We start from the raw sequence: 15,252 nt of genomic DNA, 5'->3' as shown, positions 1-15,252 counted from the left end.
CAGTTATTCATATAACAAATAAATTCTTCAATTAAGAAATGTTCCCCACAGGGTAGCTTTTAATAGTGAGCTCCTACCCAGCAGTGCCTTTAAATGTTTATTTAAAATGAATGGTTTAAAAGAGACACTGAGTAAGCAGAGGACATTAAAGTAAGAACATCTACAGACATTGCCAATTGAAGAACAAAATTAAAATAAGTAATAATTTACAAGTTATAATAGGAGTCATTATCATTACATTTATTTATTCTTAAGCAACCCTATTTCCAGAAAGTCTTTTGGGAGTATAAAGTGAGGCACACCTCCATTTACTAAAGATTTTGAGGCTATTTTATAAAAACTGTTTTGGAAAATTTCTATATGATGTGAAGTATTTATTAAATGTGTCTTCATACAGCATTGTAAATATATATATATATATATATTTAAACCCTTGTACTTCAGTGTATTGTCTCATAGGTGGAAGAGTGGTAAGGGTGGGCAATGGGGGTCAAGTGACTTGCCCAGGGTCACACAGCTGGGAAGTGGCTGAGGCCAGGTTTGAACCTAGGACCTCCTGTCTCTAGGCCTGACTCTCACTCCACTGAGCTACCCAGCTGCCCCTAAATATATTTTTAAAAATATATTTTTATATTGTCTTGTCTTCTGTCTTGTTACTTGTCTTCTGTCTTGATACTAAAAGTATCAGTTCCAAGGCAGAAGAGTGGTAAGGGCTACACAATTGGGGTTTAAATGACTTGCTCAGTGTTGCATAGCTAGGAAGTATCTGATGCCAAATTTGAACTCAGGACCTCCCATCTCTAAGCCTGGCTCTCTATCTACTGAGCCATCTAGCTGTCCCCATTGTAAATATCTTTATATTTCATTAGATCAGCTCCTAATTATCTGGACTGCTAAAAAATCAAGTATGGCATGGATAATCCACAATGATTTTATTTGTCCTTAAAGTACATTATCCTTCAAGGGTCTGCTCAGCTTCCATTTAATCCAAGAAGCCTTTACTGATTCCCCCTTTTCCCTCAGTTGCTAGTGCTTGCTACCAACCCTTTCCATCAGATTATCTCATATTCATTTTAGGTATTCCTACATATGCACATTATTTCCCCTCAGATTGTAAGATTTTTGAGGGATGAAGACTTTTATTCTTTATATGTGTTTCCCTAGCACCTAACATGGTGTTGGGTTTAATAAATGCCTATAGATTTGGTTGATATATACATACAAGATTGGCAGTAATGTATAGTGGATAGATTGCTGAATTTGGAGTCAGGAAGCCCTTTATCCAAATCCCACTTCTGCTACTTACTAATTATATGAGTAGGAACAAGTCATTTAATTTTGAGGAGCTTCAGTTTTTTCATCTGTAAAATTGGTCTAATACAAAGAGTATTTCACAAGGTTGTGTTTGTTTGTTTTTTAGGTTTAAATCATAAAATGGATATAAAATGCAAAATATATGTAAAAATATTCTCAAGGAAACTCTTGAATGGTCTTTCTTTTGTATAGGACAGAATATCCCATTAGAAAGTTGAGCTCTGGGAGAAATCACTTTCATCAATCAAAGAAAGTCTTGAGCTGGTGTCAACCTTGTCTTCTCAAATAGGAGTCATAGCTTTATAATCTTGTCTTTCCCTATTTCTTGGTTTCACCTCAGTGTTTTATTTCCCTGAGAGATAGTATCTCTCTTTTAAAAGAAGAAATGTAAGAATGCAAGTTATCTTTATAATGTAAACTTCTTAAGGGTAGACATAGTTTCATTCTTGGTATTTGCATAGGATAGTAATTGGCACATAGTCAGTAATTAACAGATTCTTGTTGATTGTGTAAATGAGGTTCCTAAGCCCATTTGACTTTAATTATTGATCTACTTACTGTGATGGCTTTCTAAGTTCTTTTTTTATACCAATGTAATATCCAGATGCAAATGGCACCTGCAACATTTGCCCCCATAGTGGCAAGAACACAATGGTCATTGTATTCTTTAGAATACAGTTGCTAAACTTAGTGTGATTCTGGTGGGTTTAGCACATGTTCCTACAAATGGGACTAAAATAACCTCAAGCAAGAAATTTTCAGTGTCTTGGGTGGTCAAACAAATCTTGAAGTATCTCCTTATTTTCTTTATTTTTCAAAATATTCCTCTCCTTCAGTTTCCTCTTTGGATGCTGCTCATATTTTTTTTATGCTTCTCATTCAATGGGGCTTCTGAAATGAAAACATCTGTATCCATCCAAAGAGTATAATTAAGCAGAAATGGTTTATTTTAATTGGGTCAAAATACAAGAGAATTATGCTTTTAAATGTTCCTTAAAAAAACACAACAGTAATGTTTTGTAAAGTCTGAACTAGGGATCTTACTAATGCCCATCCGTACCTGTGCAGTGCATTTTTTAAAAAGTGGCTAAAGATATCATAGGTTCTTTTTCCTGCTTATTCCCTTTGGATAAGATATAGCCTGCATGAAATGATATATTAATGTCCCAGTTTTTCCAATGCCCCTTCTCTTCTGGAAGATTAGATATAATTAACAGGGCTCTAGGCCCCAGAATATCTTGAAATGCTTGAGGAATCTCTAGGATGCACATTGAGGACTTTAGTTCAGGGAGGACTAAAACAGGGAGAATATTTTGCTTAGGAACAAGAAACTGAAACGTGGACTACTGCCCTGTGCCTTTGATGAAGCAAATCATACACAAAGTTAAGAAATTCTAGTTGAGGTGAATGGGCTTCAGCTAAAGGAAATCTCTTCCCTCCCTCCCCCATGTTATTACCAAAGCTCTTTAAAGTTACTAAGCTAGTACTCTGTAGCTCCGCTTCGCTTCATGGGGTGATCTCAAAACCTTTAGTTTGATGATGTTAAAATAGTTCCACTTTTCATTCATGCTTAAATTGGCATTAGTTGGGAGGATTGTTTCTGGCAACTGTTATCTGTGACATCAAAGCAAATAAATTAATGAAACAACAAAAGAAAAAAAAGGCTAAAGGAACTCTGGGGCTGAAGTTAAATAACCACTGCATTATTATTATTATTATTATTATTGTTGTTGTTGTTGTTGTTGTTGTTGTTGTTGTTAGTATTACTATTATTATTAAACCCTTACCTTCCACCTTAGAATCAATACTGTGTATTGGCTCCAAGGCAGAACAGTGGTAAGGGCTAGGCAATGGGGGTTAAGTGACTTGCCCAGGGTCACACAGCTAGGAAGTATCTGAGGGCAGATTTGAACCTAGGATCTCCCCTCTCTAGGACTGGCTCTCAATCCACTGAGTCACCAAGGTGCCCCCCACCACTACATTACTAGCAGTTTCCTAAGATCTGTTTCATGGGCTCTGGCCCTAAAGACAAGATAACTGAAGAAATCGAAATTCCATAGCAAGGTCCATTTACTTGGCCATGAGACTGTAGTGTCTAGGGCTACTGGGTCAGTCAGGATTGTGCTGCCCAGTAGCCGGACCACTTTGATCAGTCTGACCCAGAATGATGGTTGTAAACAGTCTGTTCCTGCCTCTGTATAGAAATAGCTAATGATGCCATATATTAAAATATGTTTCTCAGGCATAGATGCTACAATTATTAAATTAAAAACATTACAAAAACATTTTTAGGCAATTATATGTCTAACCTGAATATGGCAAAAGCATAATTAAAACACATTTAACATGTTATGATAATTACAAAATCACCCCATACCAATCACTTCTACTGGTTTAACATTTTAAATGTAAGTCTCTTGACTATAGAAATGAATTGATTCACTTATGGTCTGGCCAGTTTGACTTTTAGGAGGCTTTTGTGATGTTTACTTCTTGTCTGCAGCAATTTGCTAATTATATACCAGTTTAAACATGGGATTTAATAATGTAGGAATCATATTTACTGCTTTGGAATTTCTTAAACTAATGATAAGAAATAGATAACTTTAATATCTTGAAGGTGCTTATTAAACTGGATTGTATATATTTTTCTTTGCAGTGAAAGCATGAAAGAGATCCTGGGTTCTTGAAGGCAAGAGCGGAGTACATGCTTCTGCAGGTTCTGCCACACTGGAAAGATTTTGAGCATGTGCCAATTCAGCAACAATTTAACATACATTTATTAAGCACCTACTATATGCCTGTCACTGTGCTCTGAGTCAGGCAATGGACTACACACCTCTTTTTTTATTTTAATATTAACCTAGGTTGGGGAGGCAGATTTGTCACCAGATTAGCTCCAACATCCAAAACCCAACAAAAATAAACGGACCACAATCTGCATTGGCAGGAGTATCACTCTTGATAAAATCAGAGATGCCTGAAGTATGGAAGTATGATACAGAGAGTAATATGCTTCAGGAAATCATTCATGGACTATGTTTATTTGTATTTGGATGAAACTTTAGTCTTATCTTTTTAGATCTTCATGGGAAGAATATGGTTAAAAAACCCGATCTCCACTTATGTTCTTATCAAACATGCTGCTCACTTCTAGCTTTATTGTATACATTTTTAATTTTTCATAAATTTATGTTGTTTTGTTTCCAAAGATTGGGAAACTGTTGCCAGCAGTATTGAATATGGAAAGTAACCTTTGGGAGGCACTTTATGTAATACCAAGAAAACTTAGTAGACCTCTTTGTGGGACTAAATGAAATCTGACACAGATATTTTGACATGGATTTTAGAAATCATGCAAAAACCTGAATAATTTCCTAATGCTTGAACTTAAAATAATATTAAAATACCTCATTAGTGCATTTAATATGGATCCAAATTCTGCATATGAAGCCTGCAGTGGAAATGAAGCCTACAGTTCTATTTCCTTGTTGACTGTTTTTTCTAATATCTAAAGTCTTGGGGCTATAGTTCTTTAAAATACTACTGTATGACTAGGTGAGTTAAGTCTTGAAAAATAATGGGAAGATAGTAATTCCAGATATTCAATGCTCCCCTGTCTATTTTGCAATGATGGCACCTCCATATTCTAAGGGTAACCATGTTATTTTTTTACTTAACTTGATTACAAGTCTAATGATTTCAATAAAGATTACTGTGATAAAAATACAGTAGAATATTTTTTTCTAACTATATCTAACTCTGTATTTGCTTATGTCCTGCTAAGGTATCTGGAAGATTAACTCTGTGCCATCCAAAATGGCTTCCTATTTGTTGAGAGGCATCTGCAATCAGTTTTGGATTGGACTTTCCAAGGACTGAGTTTGTATAATAGAAGGATATGGGCAGTATTTTTTTATAACATGATATATACACTGTGCTACAAAAATTATGTGAGTTACTTTAAAATGGAAAAGGTAAGATAATAGGAGACTTCATGTTGATTAAAATGTTATCGACAATTTTAGCTAAAAATTATTGTTAAAAGATGCTTCGACCCCACTGAATATCTCCCAATGATATATTAATTAACCACATATGAAGATCACAATATGTATTTGTTTTAAACAAGCTATTAAACAAAATAAAGAAAGCAAGATCATGAAGGGACTGGAGTCCTCTGAGGCACATATACATTTCTAAATATATAAACTTTAAGAGTTAAGTTGACTATATCTTTATATACAAATGACAATCAATATACTTCATTGAAGGAATAAATCACTTTTATGGAAGAAATATGAACTTACCTCCTTGTTCATCCAACATAACCAAAGTCCTGATACCAGCATCTTTACTCTACATTCCAATAATGGGAGGTAGGTTGAAAAAGAGTTAGAGAGAAAAGAGAAATCATTAAGAGATCAATTAACCCTAGACATGGGAAATGGTGTAGGAAAAAAGAAAAACAGGGAGAAAATGTGGCAAGAACATTAAGGGATTAGAGGAAGGTCTCAGATGATTAGCTACCATATGGATTCCATAAAGGAAATTCACAGTCCTATTTCCCTTGGTAGTGAGGAAGAGAAAAGGCTGTTGCTAAATGAGAAATACAGGCTCTTTTCAAATGCAATTAAAGTCCTACATAGTGACCTGGTAGGAGAAAATAATTTGTATACCAACTTTAGTTCAGGAAAATCCCTCCTTTGTACTGAAGCAGGCTTTTTAAAAGATTTCCCTGTGTGACTACCTTTTATTCAAAGAAAACAAATAATAGGAGAATTGCTTGGGAACGGGAGAAATAAGCAAGGATGTCAGCTACTCTTCCACTTAAAAATTGTCAAATTTGAAAACTCTTGTTTCTTTCAGAATCCTTTATTCTATAAAGTGATTAATAATGAAAAAGTCATGAGTTAAAGGAATATTTTGGAGGGAGGGATAGATGATGCAAGAAAGATACTTTCCAAAAGTCACAGATCTTTCAAAACTATGTTTTGAGTTTATTTTTTCAAGGATTGCTTCTATTAGAGAGGCTTTAATAGATTTAATAGCAGGCAATTTTTTCCTCTTCAATTAAAAACAAAAAGCTTCAGTAGCTCTTAGGAATGAAGGAATAGTCCCTGTCCAGGGCTGTTCAATTCTGAAGGGTCAGAAAATAATTCTTGAGAGTTATCCAAAAAAAGTGAAATTCTTTGGGGAATTAGTGAGGTTAACTGTGCTCTATCTGTAAACACATTTTAATTTGAACATGCATATTTATTTGATAAAAGTTTTCAATAGCAATAAATCAAGATGTATAAGGGATAGCATGTCTCTAAAGGTTACTAAAGACATCAGGCTACCCTGTCAGCATTTGACAGCAATTCTGGGATAAGAAACTGCTTTCAGCCTGTGTTTAGGAGTACCTAAACCTAAACTATTGCCCAAGTCCCTACTTTATTCCAATCAAGCAGTCATGTAAATCAAATATTATCCACATTAACCTACATTTTAAAACAATTTACCTTGCCAATATTAATTCTGGCACATTTCCAGCTATACTTTATGAATGAGGGAAAATAAGGAAAAGCAGATGGCCTCTGTAGTATATGAATAGAAATAAAGTTTTGGCCAATTAATAGGACATTTTTGGCACATGTAGATGTATCTTACAATGTATTTTCTCCCATAGGATCCTATTCAGATTTAACCAAACTGATTGCTGTTATAAGTCATATTTGGAATAATTTGTCTGGAAGGGTTTAATGCTTTCAGCTTCGAGAGCCATGCTTCAAAGTATCTTCATTCCCAGGAGTAGCTAGGTGACTCAATAGGTACTGAGGTCAAAACTGGCTTCAGACCCTTCCTACTTGTATGACCATGGGAAGTAATTTAACCCCATTGCCTAGCCCTTACTGTTCTTCTGCCCTGGAACCAATATACCAATAATAATAACAATAACAACAACAATAGTAATAAAAAGTATCTTCATGCCCTGGTCATTTTCTCTTGCATTTATTTTGCTTTGAATACTATTGATGTTACTTTACATTATTCATTTTGGATCTGACAGTGATAAGCTTAGAAAGTTATATATGGAGTCAAAATGAAGTTGCATTATCTATGGGTTGTCCTAATCTTAAGCTATAAAAACAGATATATATATAGTTTCCCTCTTTATATTCAAGTCTTTCACCCACTCTGAATTTACCTTGGTGTATGGTGTGAGATGTTGATCTAAACCTAATCTCTCCCATACTGTTTTCCAATTTTCCCAACAGTTTTTGTCAAATAGTGGATTTTTGTCCCCAAAATTGGGCTCTTTGGGTTTATCATACACTGTCTTGCTGATGTCATTAACCCCAAGTCTATTCCATTGATCCTCCCTTCTGTCTCTTAGCCAGTACCATATCGTTTTGATGACCTCTGCTTTATAGTATAGTTTAATATCTGGTACTGCTAGGCCCCCTTCCTTCACATTTTTTTTCATTATTTCCTTTGATATTCTTGATCTTTTGTTCTTCCAAATAAACTTTGTTATAGTTTTTTTCTAATTCATTAAAAATGTTTTTGGTAGTTTGATAGGTATGGCACTAAATAAGTAAATTAATTTGGGTAGAATGGTCATTTTTATTATGTTAGCTCATCCTACCCATGAACAATCAATGTTTTTTCCAATTGTTTCGATCTAGTTTTAATTGTTTGGAAAGTGTTCTGTAGTTGTGTTCGTAAAATTCCTGTGTTTGTTTTGGTAGATAGATTCCTAAGTATTTTATATTATCTAGGGTGATTTTAAAGGGTGTTTCTCTTTCTAACTCTTGCTGCTGTGATGTGTTGGAAATATATAGAAATGCTGATGATTTATGTGCATTTAGTTTGTATCCTGCAACTTTGCTAAAGTTGTTGATTATTTCTACAAGCTTCTTAGTTAATTCTCTAGGATTTTTTAAGTATACCATCATATCATCTGCAAAGAGTGATAACTTTGGTCTCCTCATTGCCTATTTTAATACCTTCAATTTCTTTTTCTTCTCTAATTGCTACTGCCAGTGTTTCTAGTACTATGTTGAATAATAGAGGTGATAATGGACATCCTTGTTTCATGCCTGATCTTCTAATTTATAAAAACAGATACAACCAGGTTTGATTCTTAACTTTTCTGTTAATGAGTAGGGTGATCATTTGTGTCATCTAACTACACTGGATTGCAGTTATTATTATTGTCATTATTGTTATTTATAAGAAGCAGCATGGCACAGTGGATAGAGGGCTGGCCTTGGAATCAAGAAGATCTGCGTTCAAATCTTTCCATGGAAACATACTGGCTATGTAACCTTGGGCAAATTGTTTCACTCATTAATGCTTTAGGCAACACTCTAGGATAAGAAGTTGTGAAGAAAGTACAAGTCTGCATGAGAAAAGATAGTTTCCTCATCCAGGAATTCTTTATACCAGTGAAGTCATAGGTCTAAGTCCCCAACCTTATTATCACCATTATTTACATTTTAACCTCCTATTTTTCAGAGACTGAGAGTTGGTGCTATAATGACCAGAGCACAGAGATTGGAGTCAAGATAACCTAAGATCAAATCTAGCCTCTGGACACTTCTGTCTTAGAATCAATACTGTGTATTGCTCTAAGGCAGAAAAGCAGTAAGGACTATGCAATAAGGACTAATAACTAGGGTTAAGTGAACTGCCCAGAATCAAAAAGCTAGTTAATTTTCTGGAGGTTGGATACATTATGATGTGGGACAGTTGAAACAGCTCCTCTATAATTCCATGTAGCATTGCCTATGACCTGGTTTTCAAGTGGACCAGCAGGTAAAAATTGTATATTTCTTTTTTGAAAACTTCTGAATTACATGGGTCTTCTCAAAATGCCTTACCAAAATGCAGCCCTTTTGATTATAGATTTAGAATGAAGTAGTATATAATTTTAAACTTTCTCAAATCCCATAAGACCATTCAATGTGTCTGGCCCATTTTGATTTTAGTCATATGAGATTTTTGCATAGTCCTTGAAATACTGAAATCTACTTTCACCAAAATAGACTATTATTCCCTGGAATAGACTGGTAACTGCACATTACTCACAAAATTCATATATTCTTACTGCTTCTGAAAGTGCAATTCTTCACAGTCTGAGATTTTCATCAGTTTAGTAACCTTTCTTGTCTTTGAAACTGCATCTAAATGAGAAATCAGCTTAACTCCAGTTACACAGAACTACATTTTCCCTTTGGCTTCATGAGCAAAATAAGGATGTTTCGATGTTCAATAGTTTCTAATTATAAATGAGTTTGATTTCAAATATGATCAATAGGATGTAAGCTTCTTAAAGATAATGACTGATTAGTATTTTGTCTTCATACTCCTCAGGACCCAATTCAAAGCTGTGAACATAGCAGACACTTAAAACATGTTGGCTGAATTGTATTGAACTGATAAACATTATAGTATCATAGATCTAAAGAGAGAAAGGAACCCAGAGACCATCTAGTCCAAATTATTCATTTGGTAGACATTAAAACTGAAGCTCAGGAAGTTTGGGGGATTTGCCCAAGGCCTCACATAGAAGGAAGTATTTGAAGTGGGATTTGAACCCAGCTCTTCTTACAGCAGAGAGTGTGGTTTCCACTAAACCATGTGACTAAATCCTTTTTTAATGATCATTTTCTTTTCAAATGAAAAGTAGAGCAATTTTTTCATAGGAACTAATATGGAAATGGAGGGTATTTGACCAAAACCACAAACTAACCATGCAGGAAACAAGTATGAATAGCTCTGCTATTAACAAAATTATGCTTATAATTTACAAAACCTATAAAAGCTTATGAGCTACTTCTTAATTATATCAAATGGAGGCATCTTCCATATCAAAATATGACTTTATGCTTGATCAAAAACACTCCAAGAGAAATAAATATCCAATTAAAGAATTTAACTTCAATCTAACTTATGGAATTTTTCCAAACAAAATCAGCTTAGATGATTATTTATCTCAGACAAGGTGTCATTTCCAGCAGTATGAGAAGACACTAAAAGGAAGTGTCATCAGCCCACAGCAAAGAAAGACAGGAATGGAGAATCATTTCCATGACATGTCTTCTGTCCTTGTCTTCATTTTCTTTTCTAGCTCTGAAAGGCTAAATAATTGAACTGTCTGTTGGTGGGTTAATCAATGACTGCTTTCGGGCATTATAAGAATTTGCTTCATGTGGTGATAGCAGAAAGGACAATCTAAAATGAATTTGGAATCTATGACCTAGGATCAGGAAAATATGTCAAGATAATTAAGTCACTTTATTTCTGATGCCCTGGGGCACTAATGTTATAAATCATTATGTAAAAACTTTAAAAAAAATATGACATTGTTACTGATAATTAGTTTGACCATTGATAGTTTTAGGAGAAGCTGCTTAGGGAGAGTGAGTCAGAATCACACATCTATGTTTAAATGCCAAACCATCATGGACACATTTAAAATACATGTCTCTTGGTTTGGGTTCTGAAATGTTTTTAAATGAATATGGATCTCTATCCCAGTTTCCATGATTATTTTCATGGTTTTTTAAAAAATGATATTTGGATAACTGTTTCAAATATAATTGTTTCCTTTGTAATCCTATATATATATATATGTACATATATATCTCCATATATATTGTTTTATGCATTTAAAAACATTGTTCTGAGAAGGGAGCTAGAGTCTTCAGCAGATTGCCAAAGGAGTCCTTCTCTAAATGGAGAGCATGTGTATTTGATATAGAGTACAAAAAGCTAATTTCCTGTTTATTTTCTTTCTGTCCTGTCCCCTTCCTGTGATTTCTGCAGTATTGGGCTTCTAGAGACTCATTTATTGATTTTATCCTAAATTGTAGCCATAAGTTGTTGGGTTTTTTAATGTAAATTTATTTATTTGTTATTGTATCAAAATACCCAGATAACTCTCTCCTTTCTTCCCCATTAGACAAGGCACTTTTGACAAAAATATGCATGTAAAACTATGTCTCACTTATCTCTATCAGTTCTTTTTCTAGTACTGTCTGAAGAATTGTCATTTTTAATATTTCTATATGTATTTATAAATAATAATATGTAATAATTTTAAGCACCTCTTCCGCCTTGCTGATTTCATACAGACCTTAAGGTTGCTAGCCTCCTTTTCCATCCGGTGTTATTTCAAATTGAGAATTGACTCACAGGTGAAAAGCTGAGCCTTCTGCAAAGCTCTATATTTCTGACCCACTTTGCCACCTATTGATATAGGTTTAACAGGCACTATTTTAAACTCGGTGCTAAGAATTTTGAAATATCAGGAAATACAGGCCTATATTTAGAGTGTGAAGGGCTATTATTGTTATTATTATTTGAAATGAGAAAGTCTAACAATATGCCAGTAGGACTAAAACCAGAGAAGTAAGCCCAAGAGCAATTATTTTTGACTGAACATTAATACAAAGAACCATGAGGATTAGGAGCCTCCTGGCTCTTAAACTCATATCAATCTGGCCAATGACATTCTGCCTTTATGAATTATTGGGAAAACCTCCTTTTGGCAAAATGACATTCTATGATTGCTCTCTTAGGTGTTACTTTTGAAAGAAAAGCATTTGCCACAGAGACCTCCATAAGGATATGGAAAATGGATATAAATACAGTATCTCTTTCAATTTGTGCAATCTATAAGGAAGGCCAAGTTTTCAGTGGTGTGAGTGGCTAAAGGATCTAAGGTCAAGTGATAAAATAAATAAAGGCAGCAGGAAAGTGTGATTCTCCATTTTAAACGATAATCACTCCTTACCTCTTCAACAAGTTGTAGCATACGGCGGGTGCTTTCCAGAGACTGAAAAAAGAAATATAAACATTTACCGTCATTATTACATGATAACATAGTTCAGTCTAGGCTGATGTCAGAAGTGATACAAATCATAGCATTCCTCCCAAAAAACCCTTCACTCAAAGATAAAATGCCATAATTTTTTCCCTTTCTTTAGTTCTCATGTCATTTAGTCTTAGATAGATCCAACTGCCTCAATGTCCATGAGGTCTCCTATATGTAGATTGCCATCTGGACCCATCTTCTTCCATGACTTTTCCAGAGCCAGGAGAGCCTCTGAGGCCAGTGGCATGTGGGAATCCACATGATGAAGAATTAGGGAAATGGGTCCCCCAAATCAACATACAAATAGATACACCATATAAACAAAATATATAGGTATGTAGATACATAGTATATACATACATGTTTTGTATGTACACATATGTAGTTATACAAATATATACATTTATAAATGTGTGAGAAAATTATCATTTTCCATACAAAATAAATAGCATGCATAAAATCCTAGAAATGAAAAGGGATACCTTCTTCTACTAATGATTGTTTTCCATCCTGTCAACCATGACACTGTGGCTAGGTAAAAAATGACAGGATATATTATGCTTTACTACCGTATGCTACATTCTTCGGTTTAGAGGACTTTACAAGAATAAAAGAGAATCTTATCTGTTTTCATTGGCTTGGATACTCTAAACCAGTCTCTTCTAGTATATTCTATTTGTTGCTCCTAAAACCATTACTTGGTCTGTCCTGATGGCTACTAAATCAGCAGGCTATGAACTCCAGGTAAAATTGGTGCAAGGGGTTTGGGAAACCATAAGAGGACTGGGAAGTCAATAAATAAGCAGGTTTACTTTCTGGAGATCAAATAAATACCAATACACATGAAAATGTATGTATATATGCATACATATATGTGTGTATGCATATAAATATATGTTTATTTTTCAATTGTATATGCTCAGTACTCAAATATTCAATAGTCAAATAAAATGTAAATATAAAATATTAATATCTTCAAATGTACATAGATGCAATGAATAAAATACAAAATCATTTCAAAGTATTCTTAATTCATAGGAGCCTATTATCATATTTATTCTCAGTCAATAGACACTTATAGTTTAACTACTAGAAGGAGGTAGGGGTATCCAAGAAAAATTTTCAGGTTAAAATGTGTGTTTCATACTTAAAAAGGTTGGGAACTTGCCTTTGCCCTCTCTTCTTTCCTTATAAATAAGCCAACAACCTTCAAAATTGCTGCCTTTTCCACTGAAACTGAGTCGGTCTCTTTTCTTTTGCTCTTTCTTTGCTATCAGGCTTTCCAAATTATAAGGTTGTCTAGGGCAATTAAATTATAGCTTGTCTCCATAAGATCTAAATGAAAGTGATCCTGATATCAAAGGCAAAAATCATCTGAAAAATATAATTATTGTACATGATGGATGAAAAGTCTCACCAATACATAAAGCAGTAATTTGGCATCTCTGGGGGATATTGGATTCTGGACGATTAAACATCATCTCTCATGATTTAGGATGAATCCTATCAAGGTCTTTATAAGGCTCCTAGAAATCTCACTAAAGGTCCTTATCAGCAGAAATATTGTGCATGCCTTAAAATAAAGACAAAATGAATGTTTTCTAAGTAAAAGGCATAGAGGAAAAGTTACCTCTGCATTTATATAACATTAAGCAGAGAGAGAGAGAGACTACTGCTAGTGATTAATTGAATTAGAGTGGCTGTAAAATTTATCAACAGTCATGTTCTTTCTTCAGCCTCATTAATTCTTCTAGCATATTACATAATAGGCATTTGGGCCAAGCTCTCTCCAGCTACTGGCCATATTTTATAGGTAATTCATTCTTGTCCTCAGAAATCTTCTGACCTATAATACATAAGGTCAAATGGACTTTTTAACCTTTACCTTCCAACTGAGATTCCCTGTGGAATGGTGACGATAAACTAATATAACCTCCCCACCTCCCAGATCTCCCGGTCATAGTCACCTCATCGGCCAGCTGGTCAGCCCGTCGCTGCATCTCTTCCAGCTCATTGCGCATATCAGCGTCTTCTGCCATGGTCACGGTGGTGGTGGGGACTTGGCCCTAAGGATTTGCAAAGTCTTTGGCCAAGGGTCCTACAACGAATCAAGAAAAGAAATCCTCAGGAGTCATCGCAGTGAGATTTGCTATTCTTTGCATCTATAGTCTTGGACGTCAATGTCTCTAAAAAACACTTGCAATAATCACATACCAGGCGCATGTTGGTTCTGTGCCTGTTACACCATGCACAGTGCTCAGACATTGTTCAAGGCCAAAAATGTTCTATTCACAGGCTCTTAGTCACGCTTCTGAATGGGAACGCCATATTTTGGCTACTTTGACAATACTGAATTCTATTTTCAAAGGTACAAACGTCAATTAGGATTAAGCATACCCAGGGTTCAGAAAGACAAAATAAATATTGTAGAGATACTGTGCCATGTGAATGTAGTTTCAGATTGACTTTTAGAGACAAAAGCTTTCACTGGAGAGAGGCTTTGGTCCTCGGTTGTTAACAGAAAGAGACAAGAGGTTTTTTGCTAGTGGAATGAATGTTCACTGTTCCAAAGGGAAGAACAGATTCTGAGGTGGTGGTGGTAGTGGGAGGAGAGCAGTTAGCGTTACCAAATTATTTGTGTTTGACTCATGCAGACCAGAACATCACAAAAGAGCATTTAAAGCAATCAGGATGTGGGTCATTGATGGAAGTGCTGAAAAGTAGGAAGATGAGAAGAATCTGCCATTTCCCTTAACAAAGGAATCCCACCAGTCCCTTTTAACACACACACACACACACACACACACACACACACACACACACACACACATACACACACAAATAACTACTATTTAAGCATAAGGCAGTTTATTGGTTTGAATCTCTAGAGCCAAAAAGGAAAGATGACATTTCTGATATATCTGTTCTTAGGACTTTTATGGATTGAAGCAGTTGGGTGTGTAAAAGCCTGGTAATCCAGTTTTAGGGGAAAGTTCAGACTATTGACACTATACTTAGAAAAAACTTAGGATTTAGTTCCCTAAGGAGGAATACTTATGTTTATTATATGG

At 34.9% G+C, this 15,252-nt stretch overlaps 1 protein-coding gene across 2 annotated transcripts in view; it reads right to left on the bottom strand.

The window, feature by feature from the left end:
* SNAP25 (synaptosome associated protein 25) overlaps positions 1 to 14,220 on the bottom strand; it is a 28,088-nt gene extending 13,868 nt beyond the window's left edge. For both annotated transcript variants that reach the window (XM_044660715.1, XM_044660714.1), the window contains exons 1-3: positions 14,149 to 14,220; positions 12,101 to 12,142; positions 5,625 to 5,673 (exon numbers count right to left, since the gene is read on the bottom strand). In XM_044660715.1, the coding sequence (XP_044516650.1) occupies positions 5,625 to 5,673; positions 12,101 to 12,142; positions 14,149 to 14,220 (163 nt within the window). The remainder of the gene's footprint in view (positions 1 to 5,624; positions 5,674 to 12,100; positions 12,143 to 14,148) is intronic.
* Positions 14,221 to 15,252: the final 1,032 nt, after the last annotated feature.

This window comes from Gracilinanus agilis, chromosome 2 (genome assembly GCF_016433145.1).
Source record: "Gracilinanus agilis isolate LMUSP501 chromosome 2, AgileGrace, whole genome shotgun sequence".
In the NCBI taxonomy this organism is placed as follows: Eukaryota; Metazoa; Chordata; class Mammalia; order Didelphimorphia; family Didelphidae; genus Gracilinanus; species Gracilinanus agilis.
This window is presented reverse-complemented; position numbering and strand designations above follow the sequence as displayed.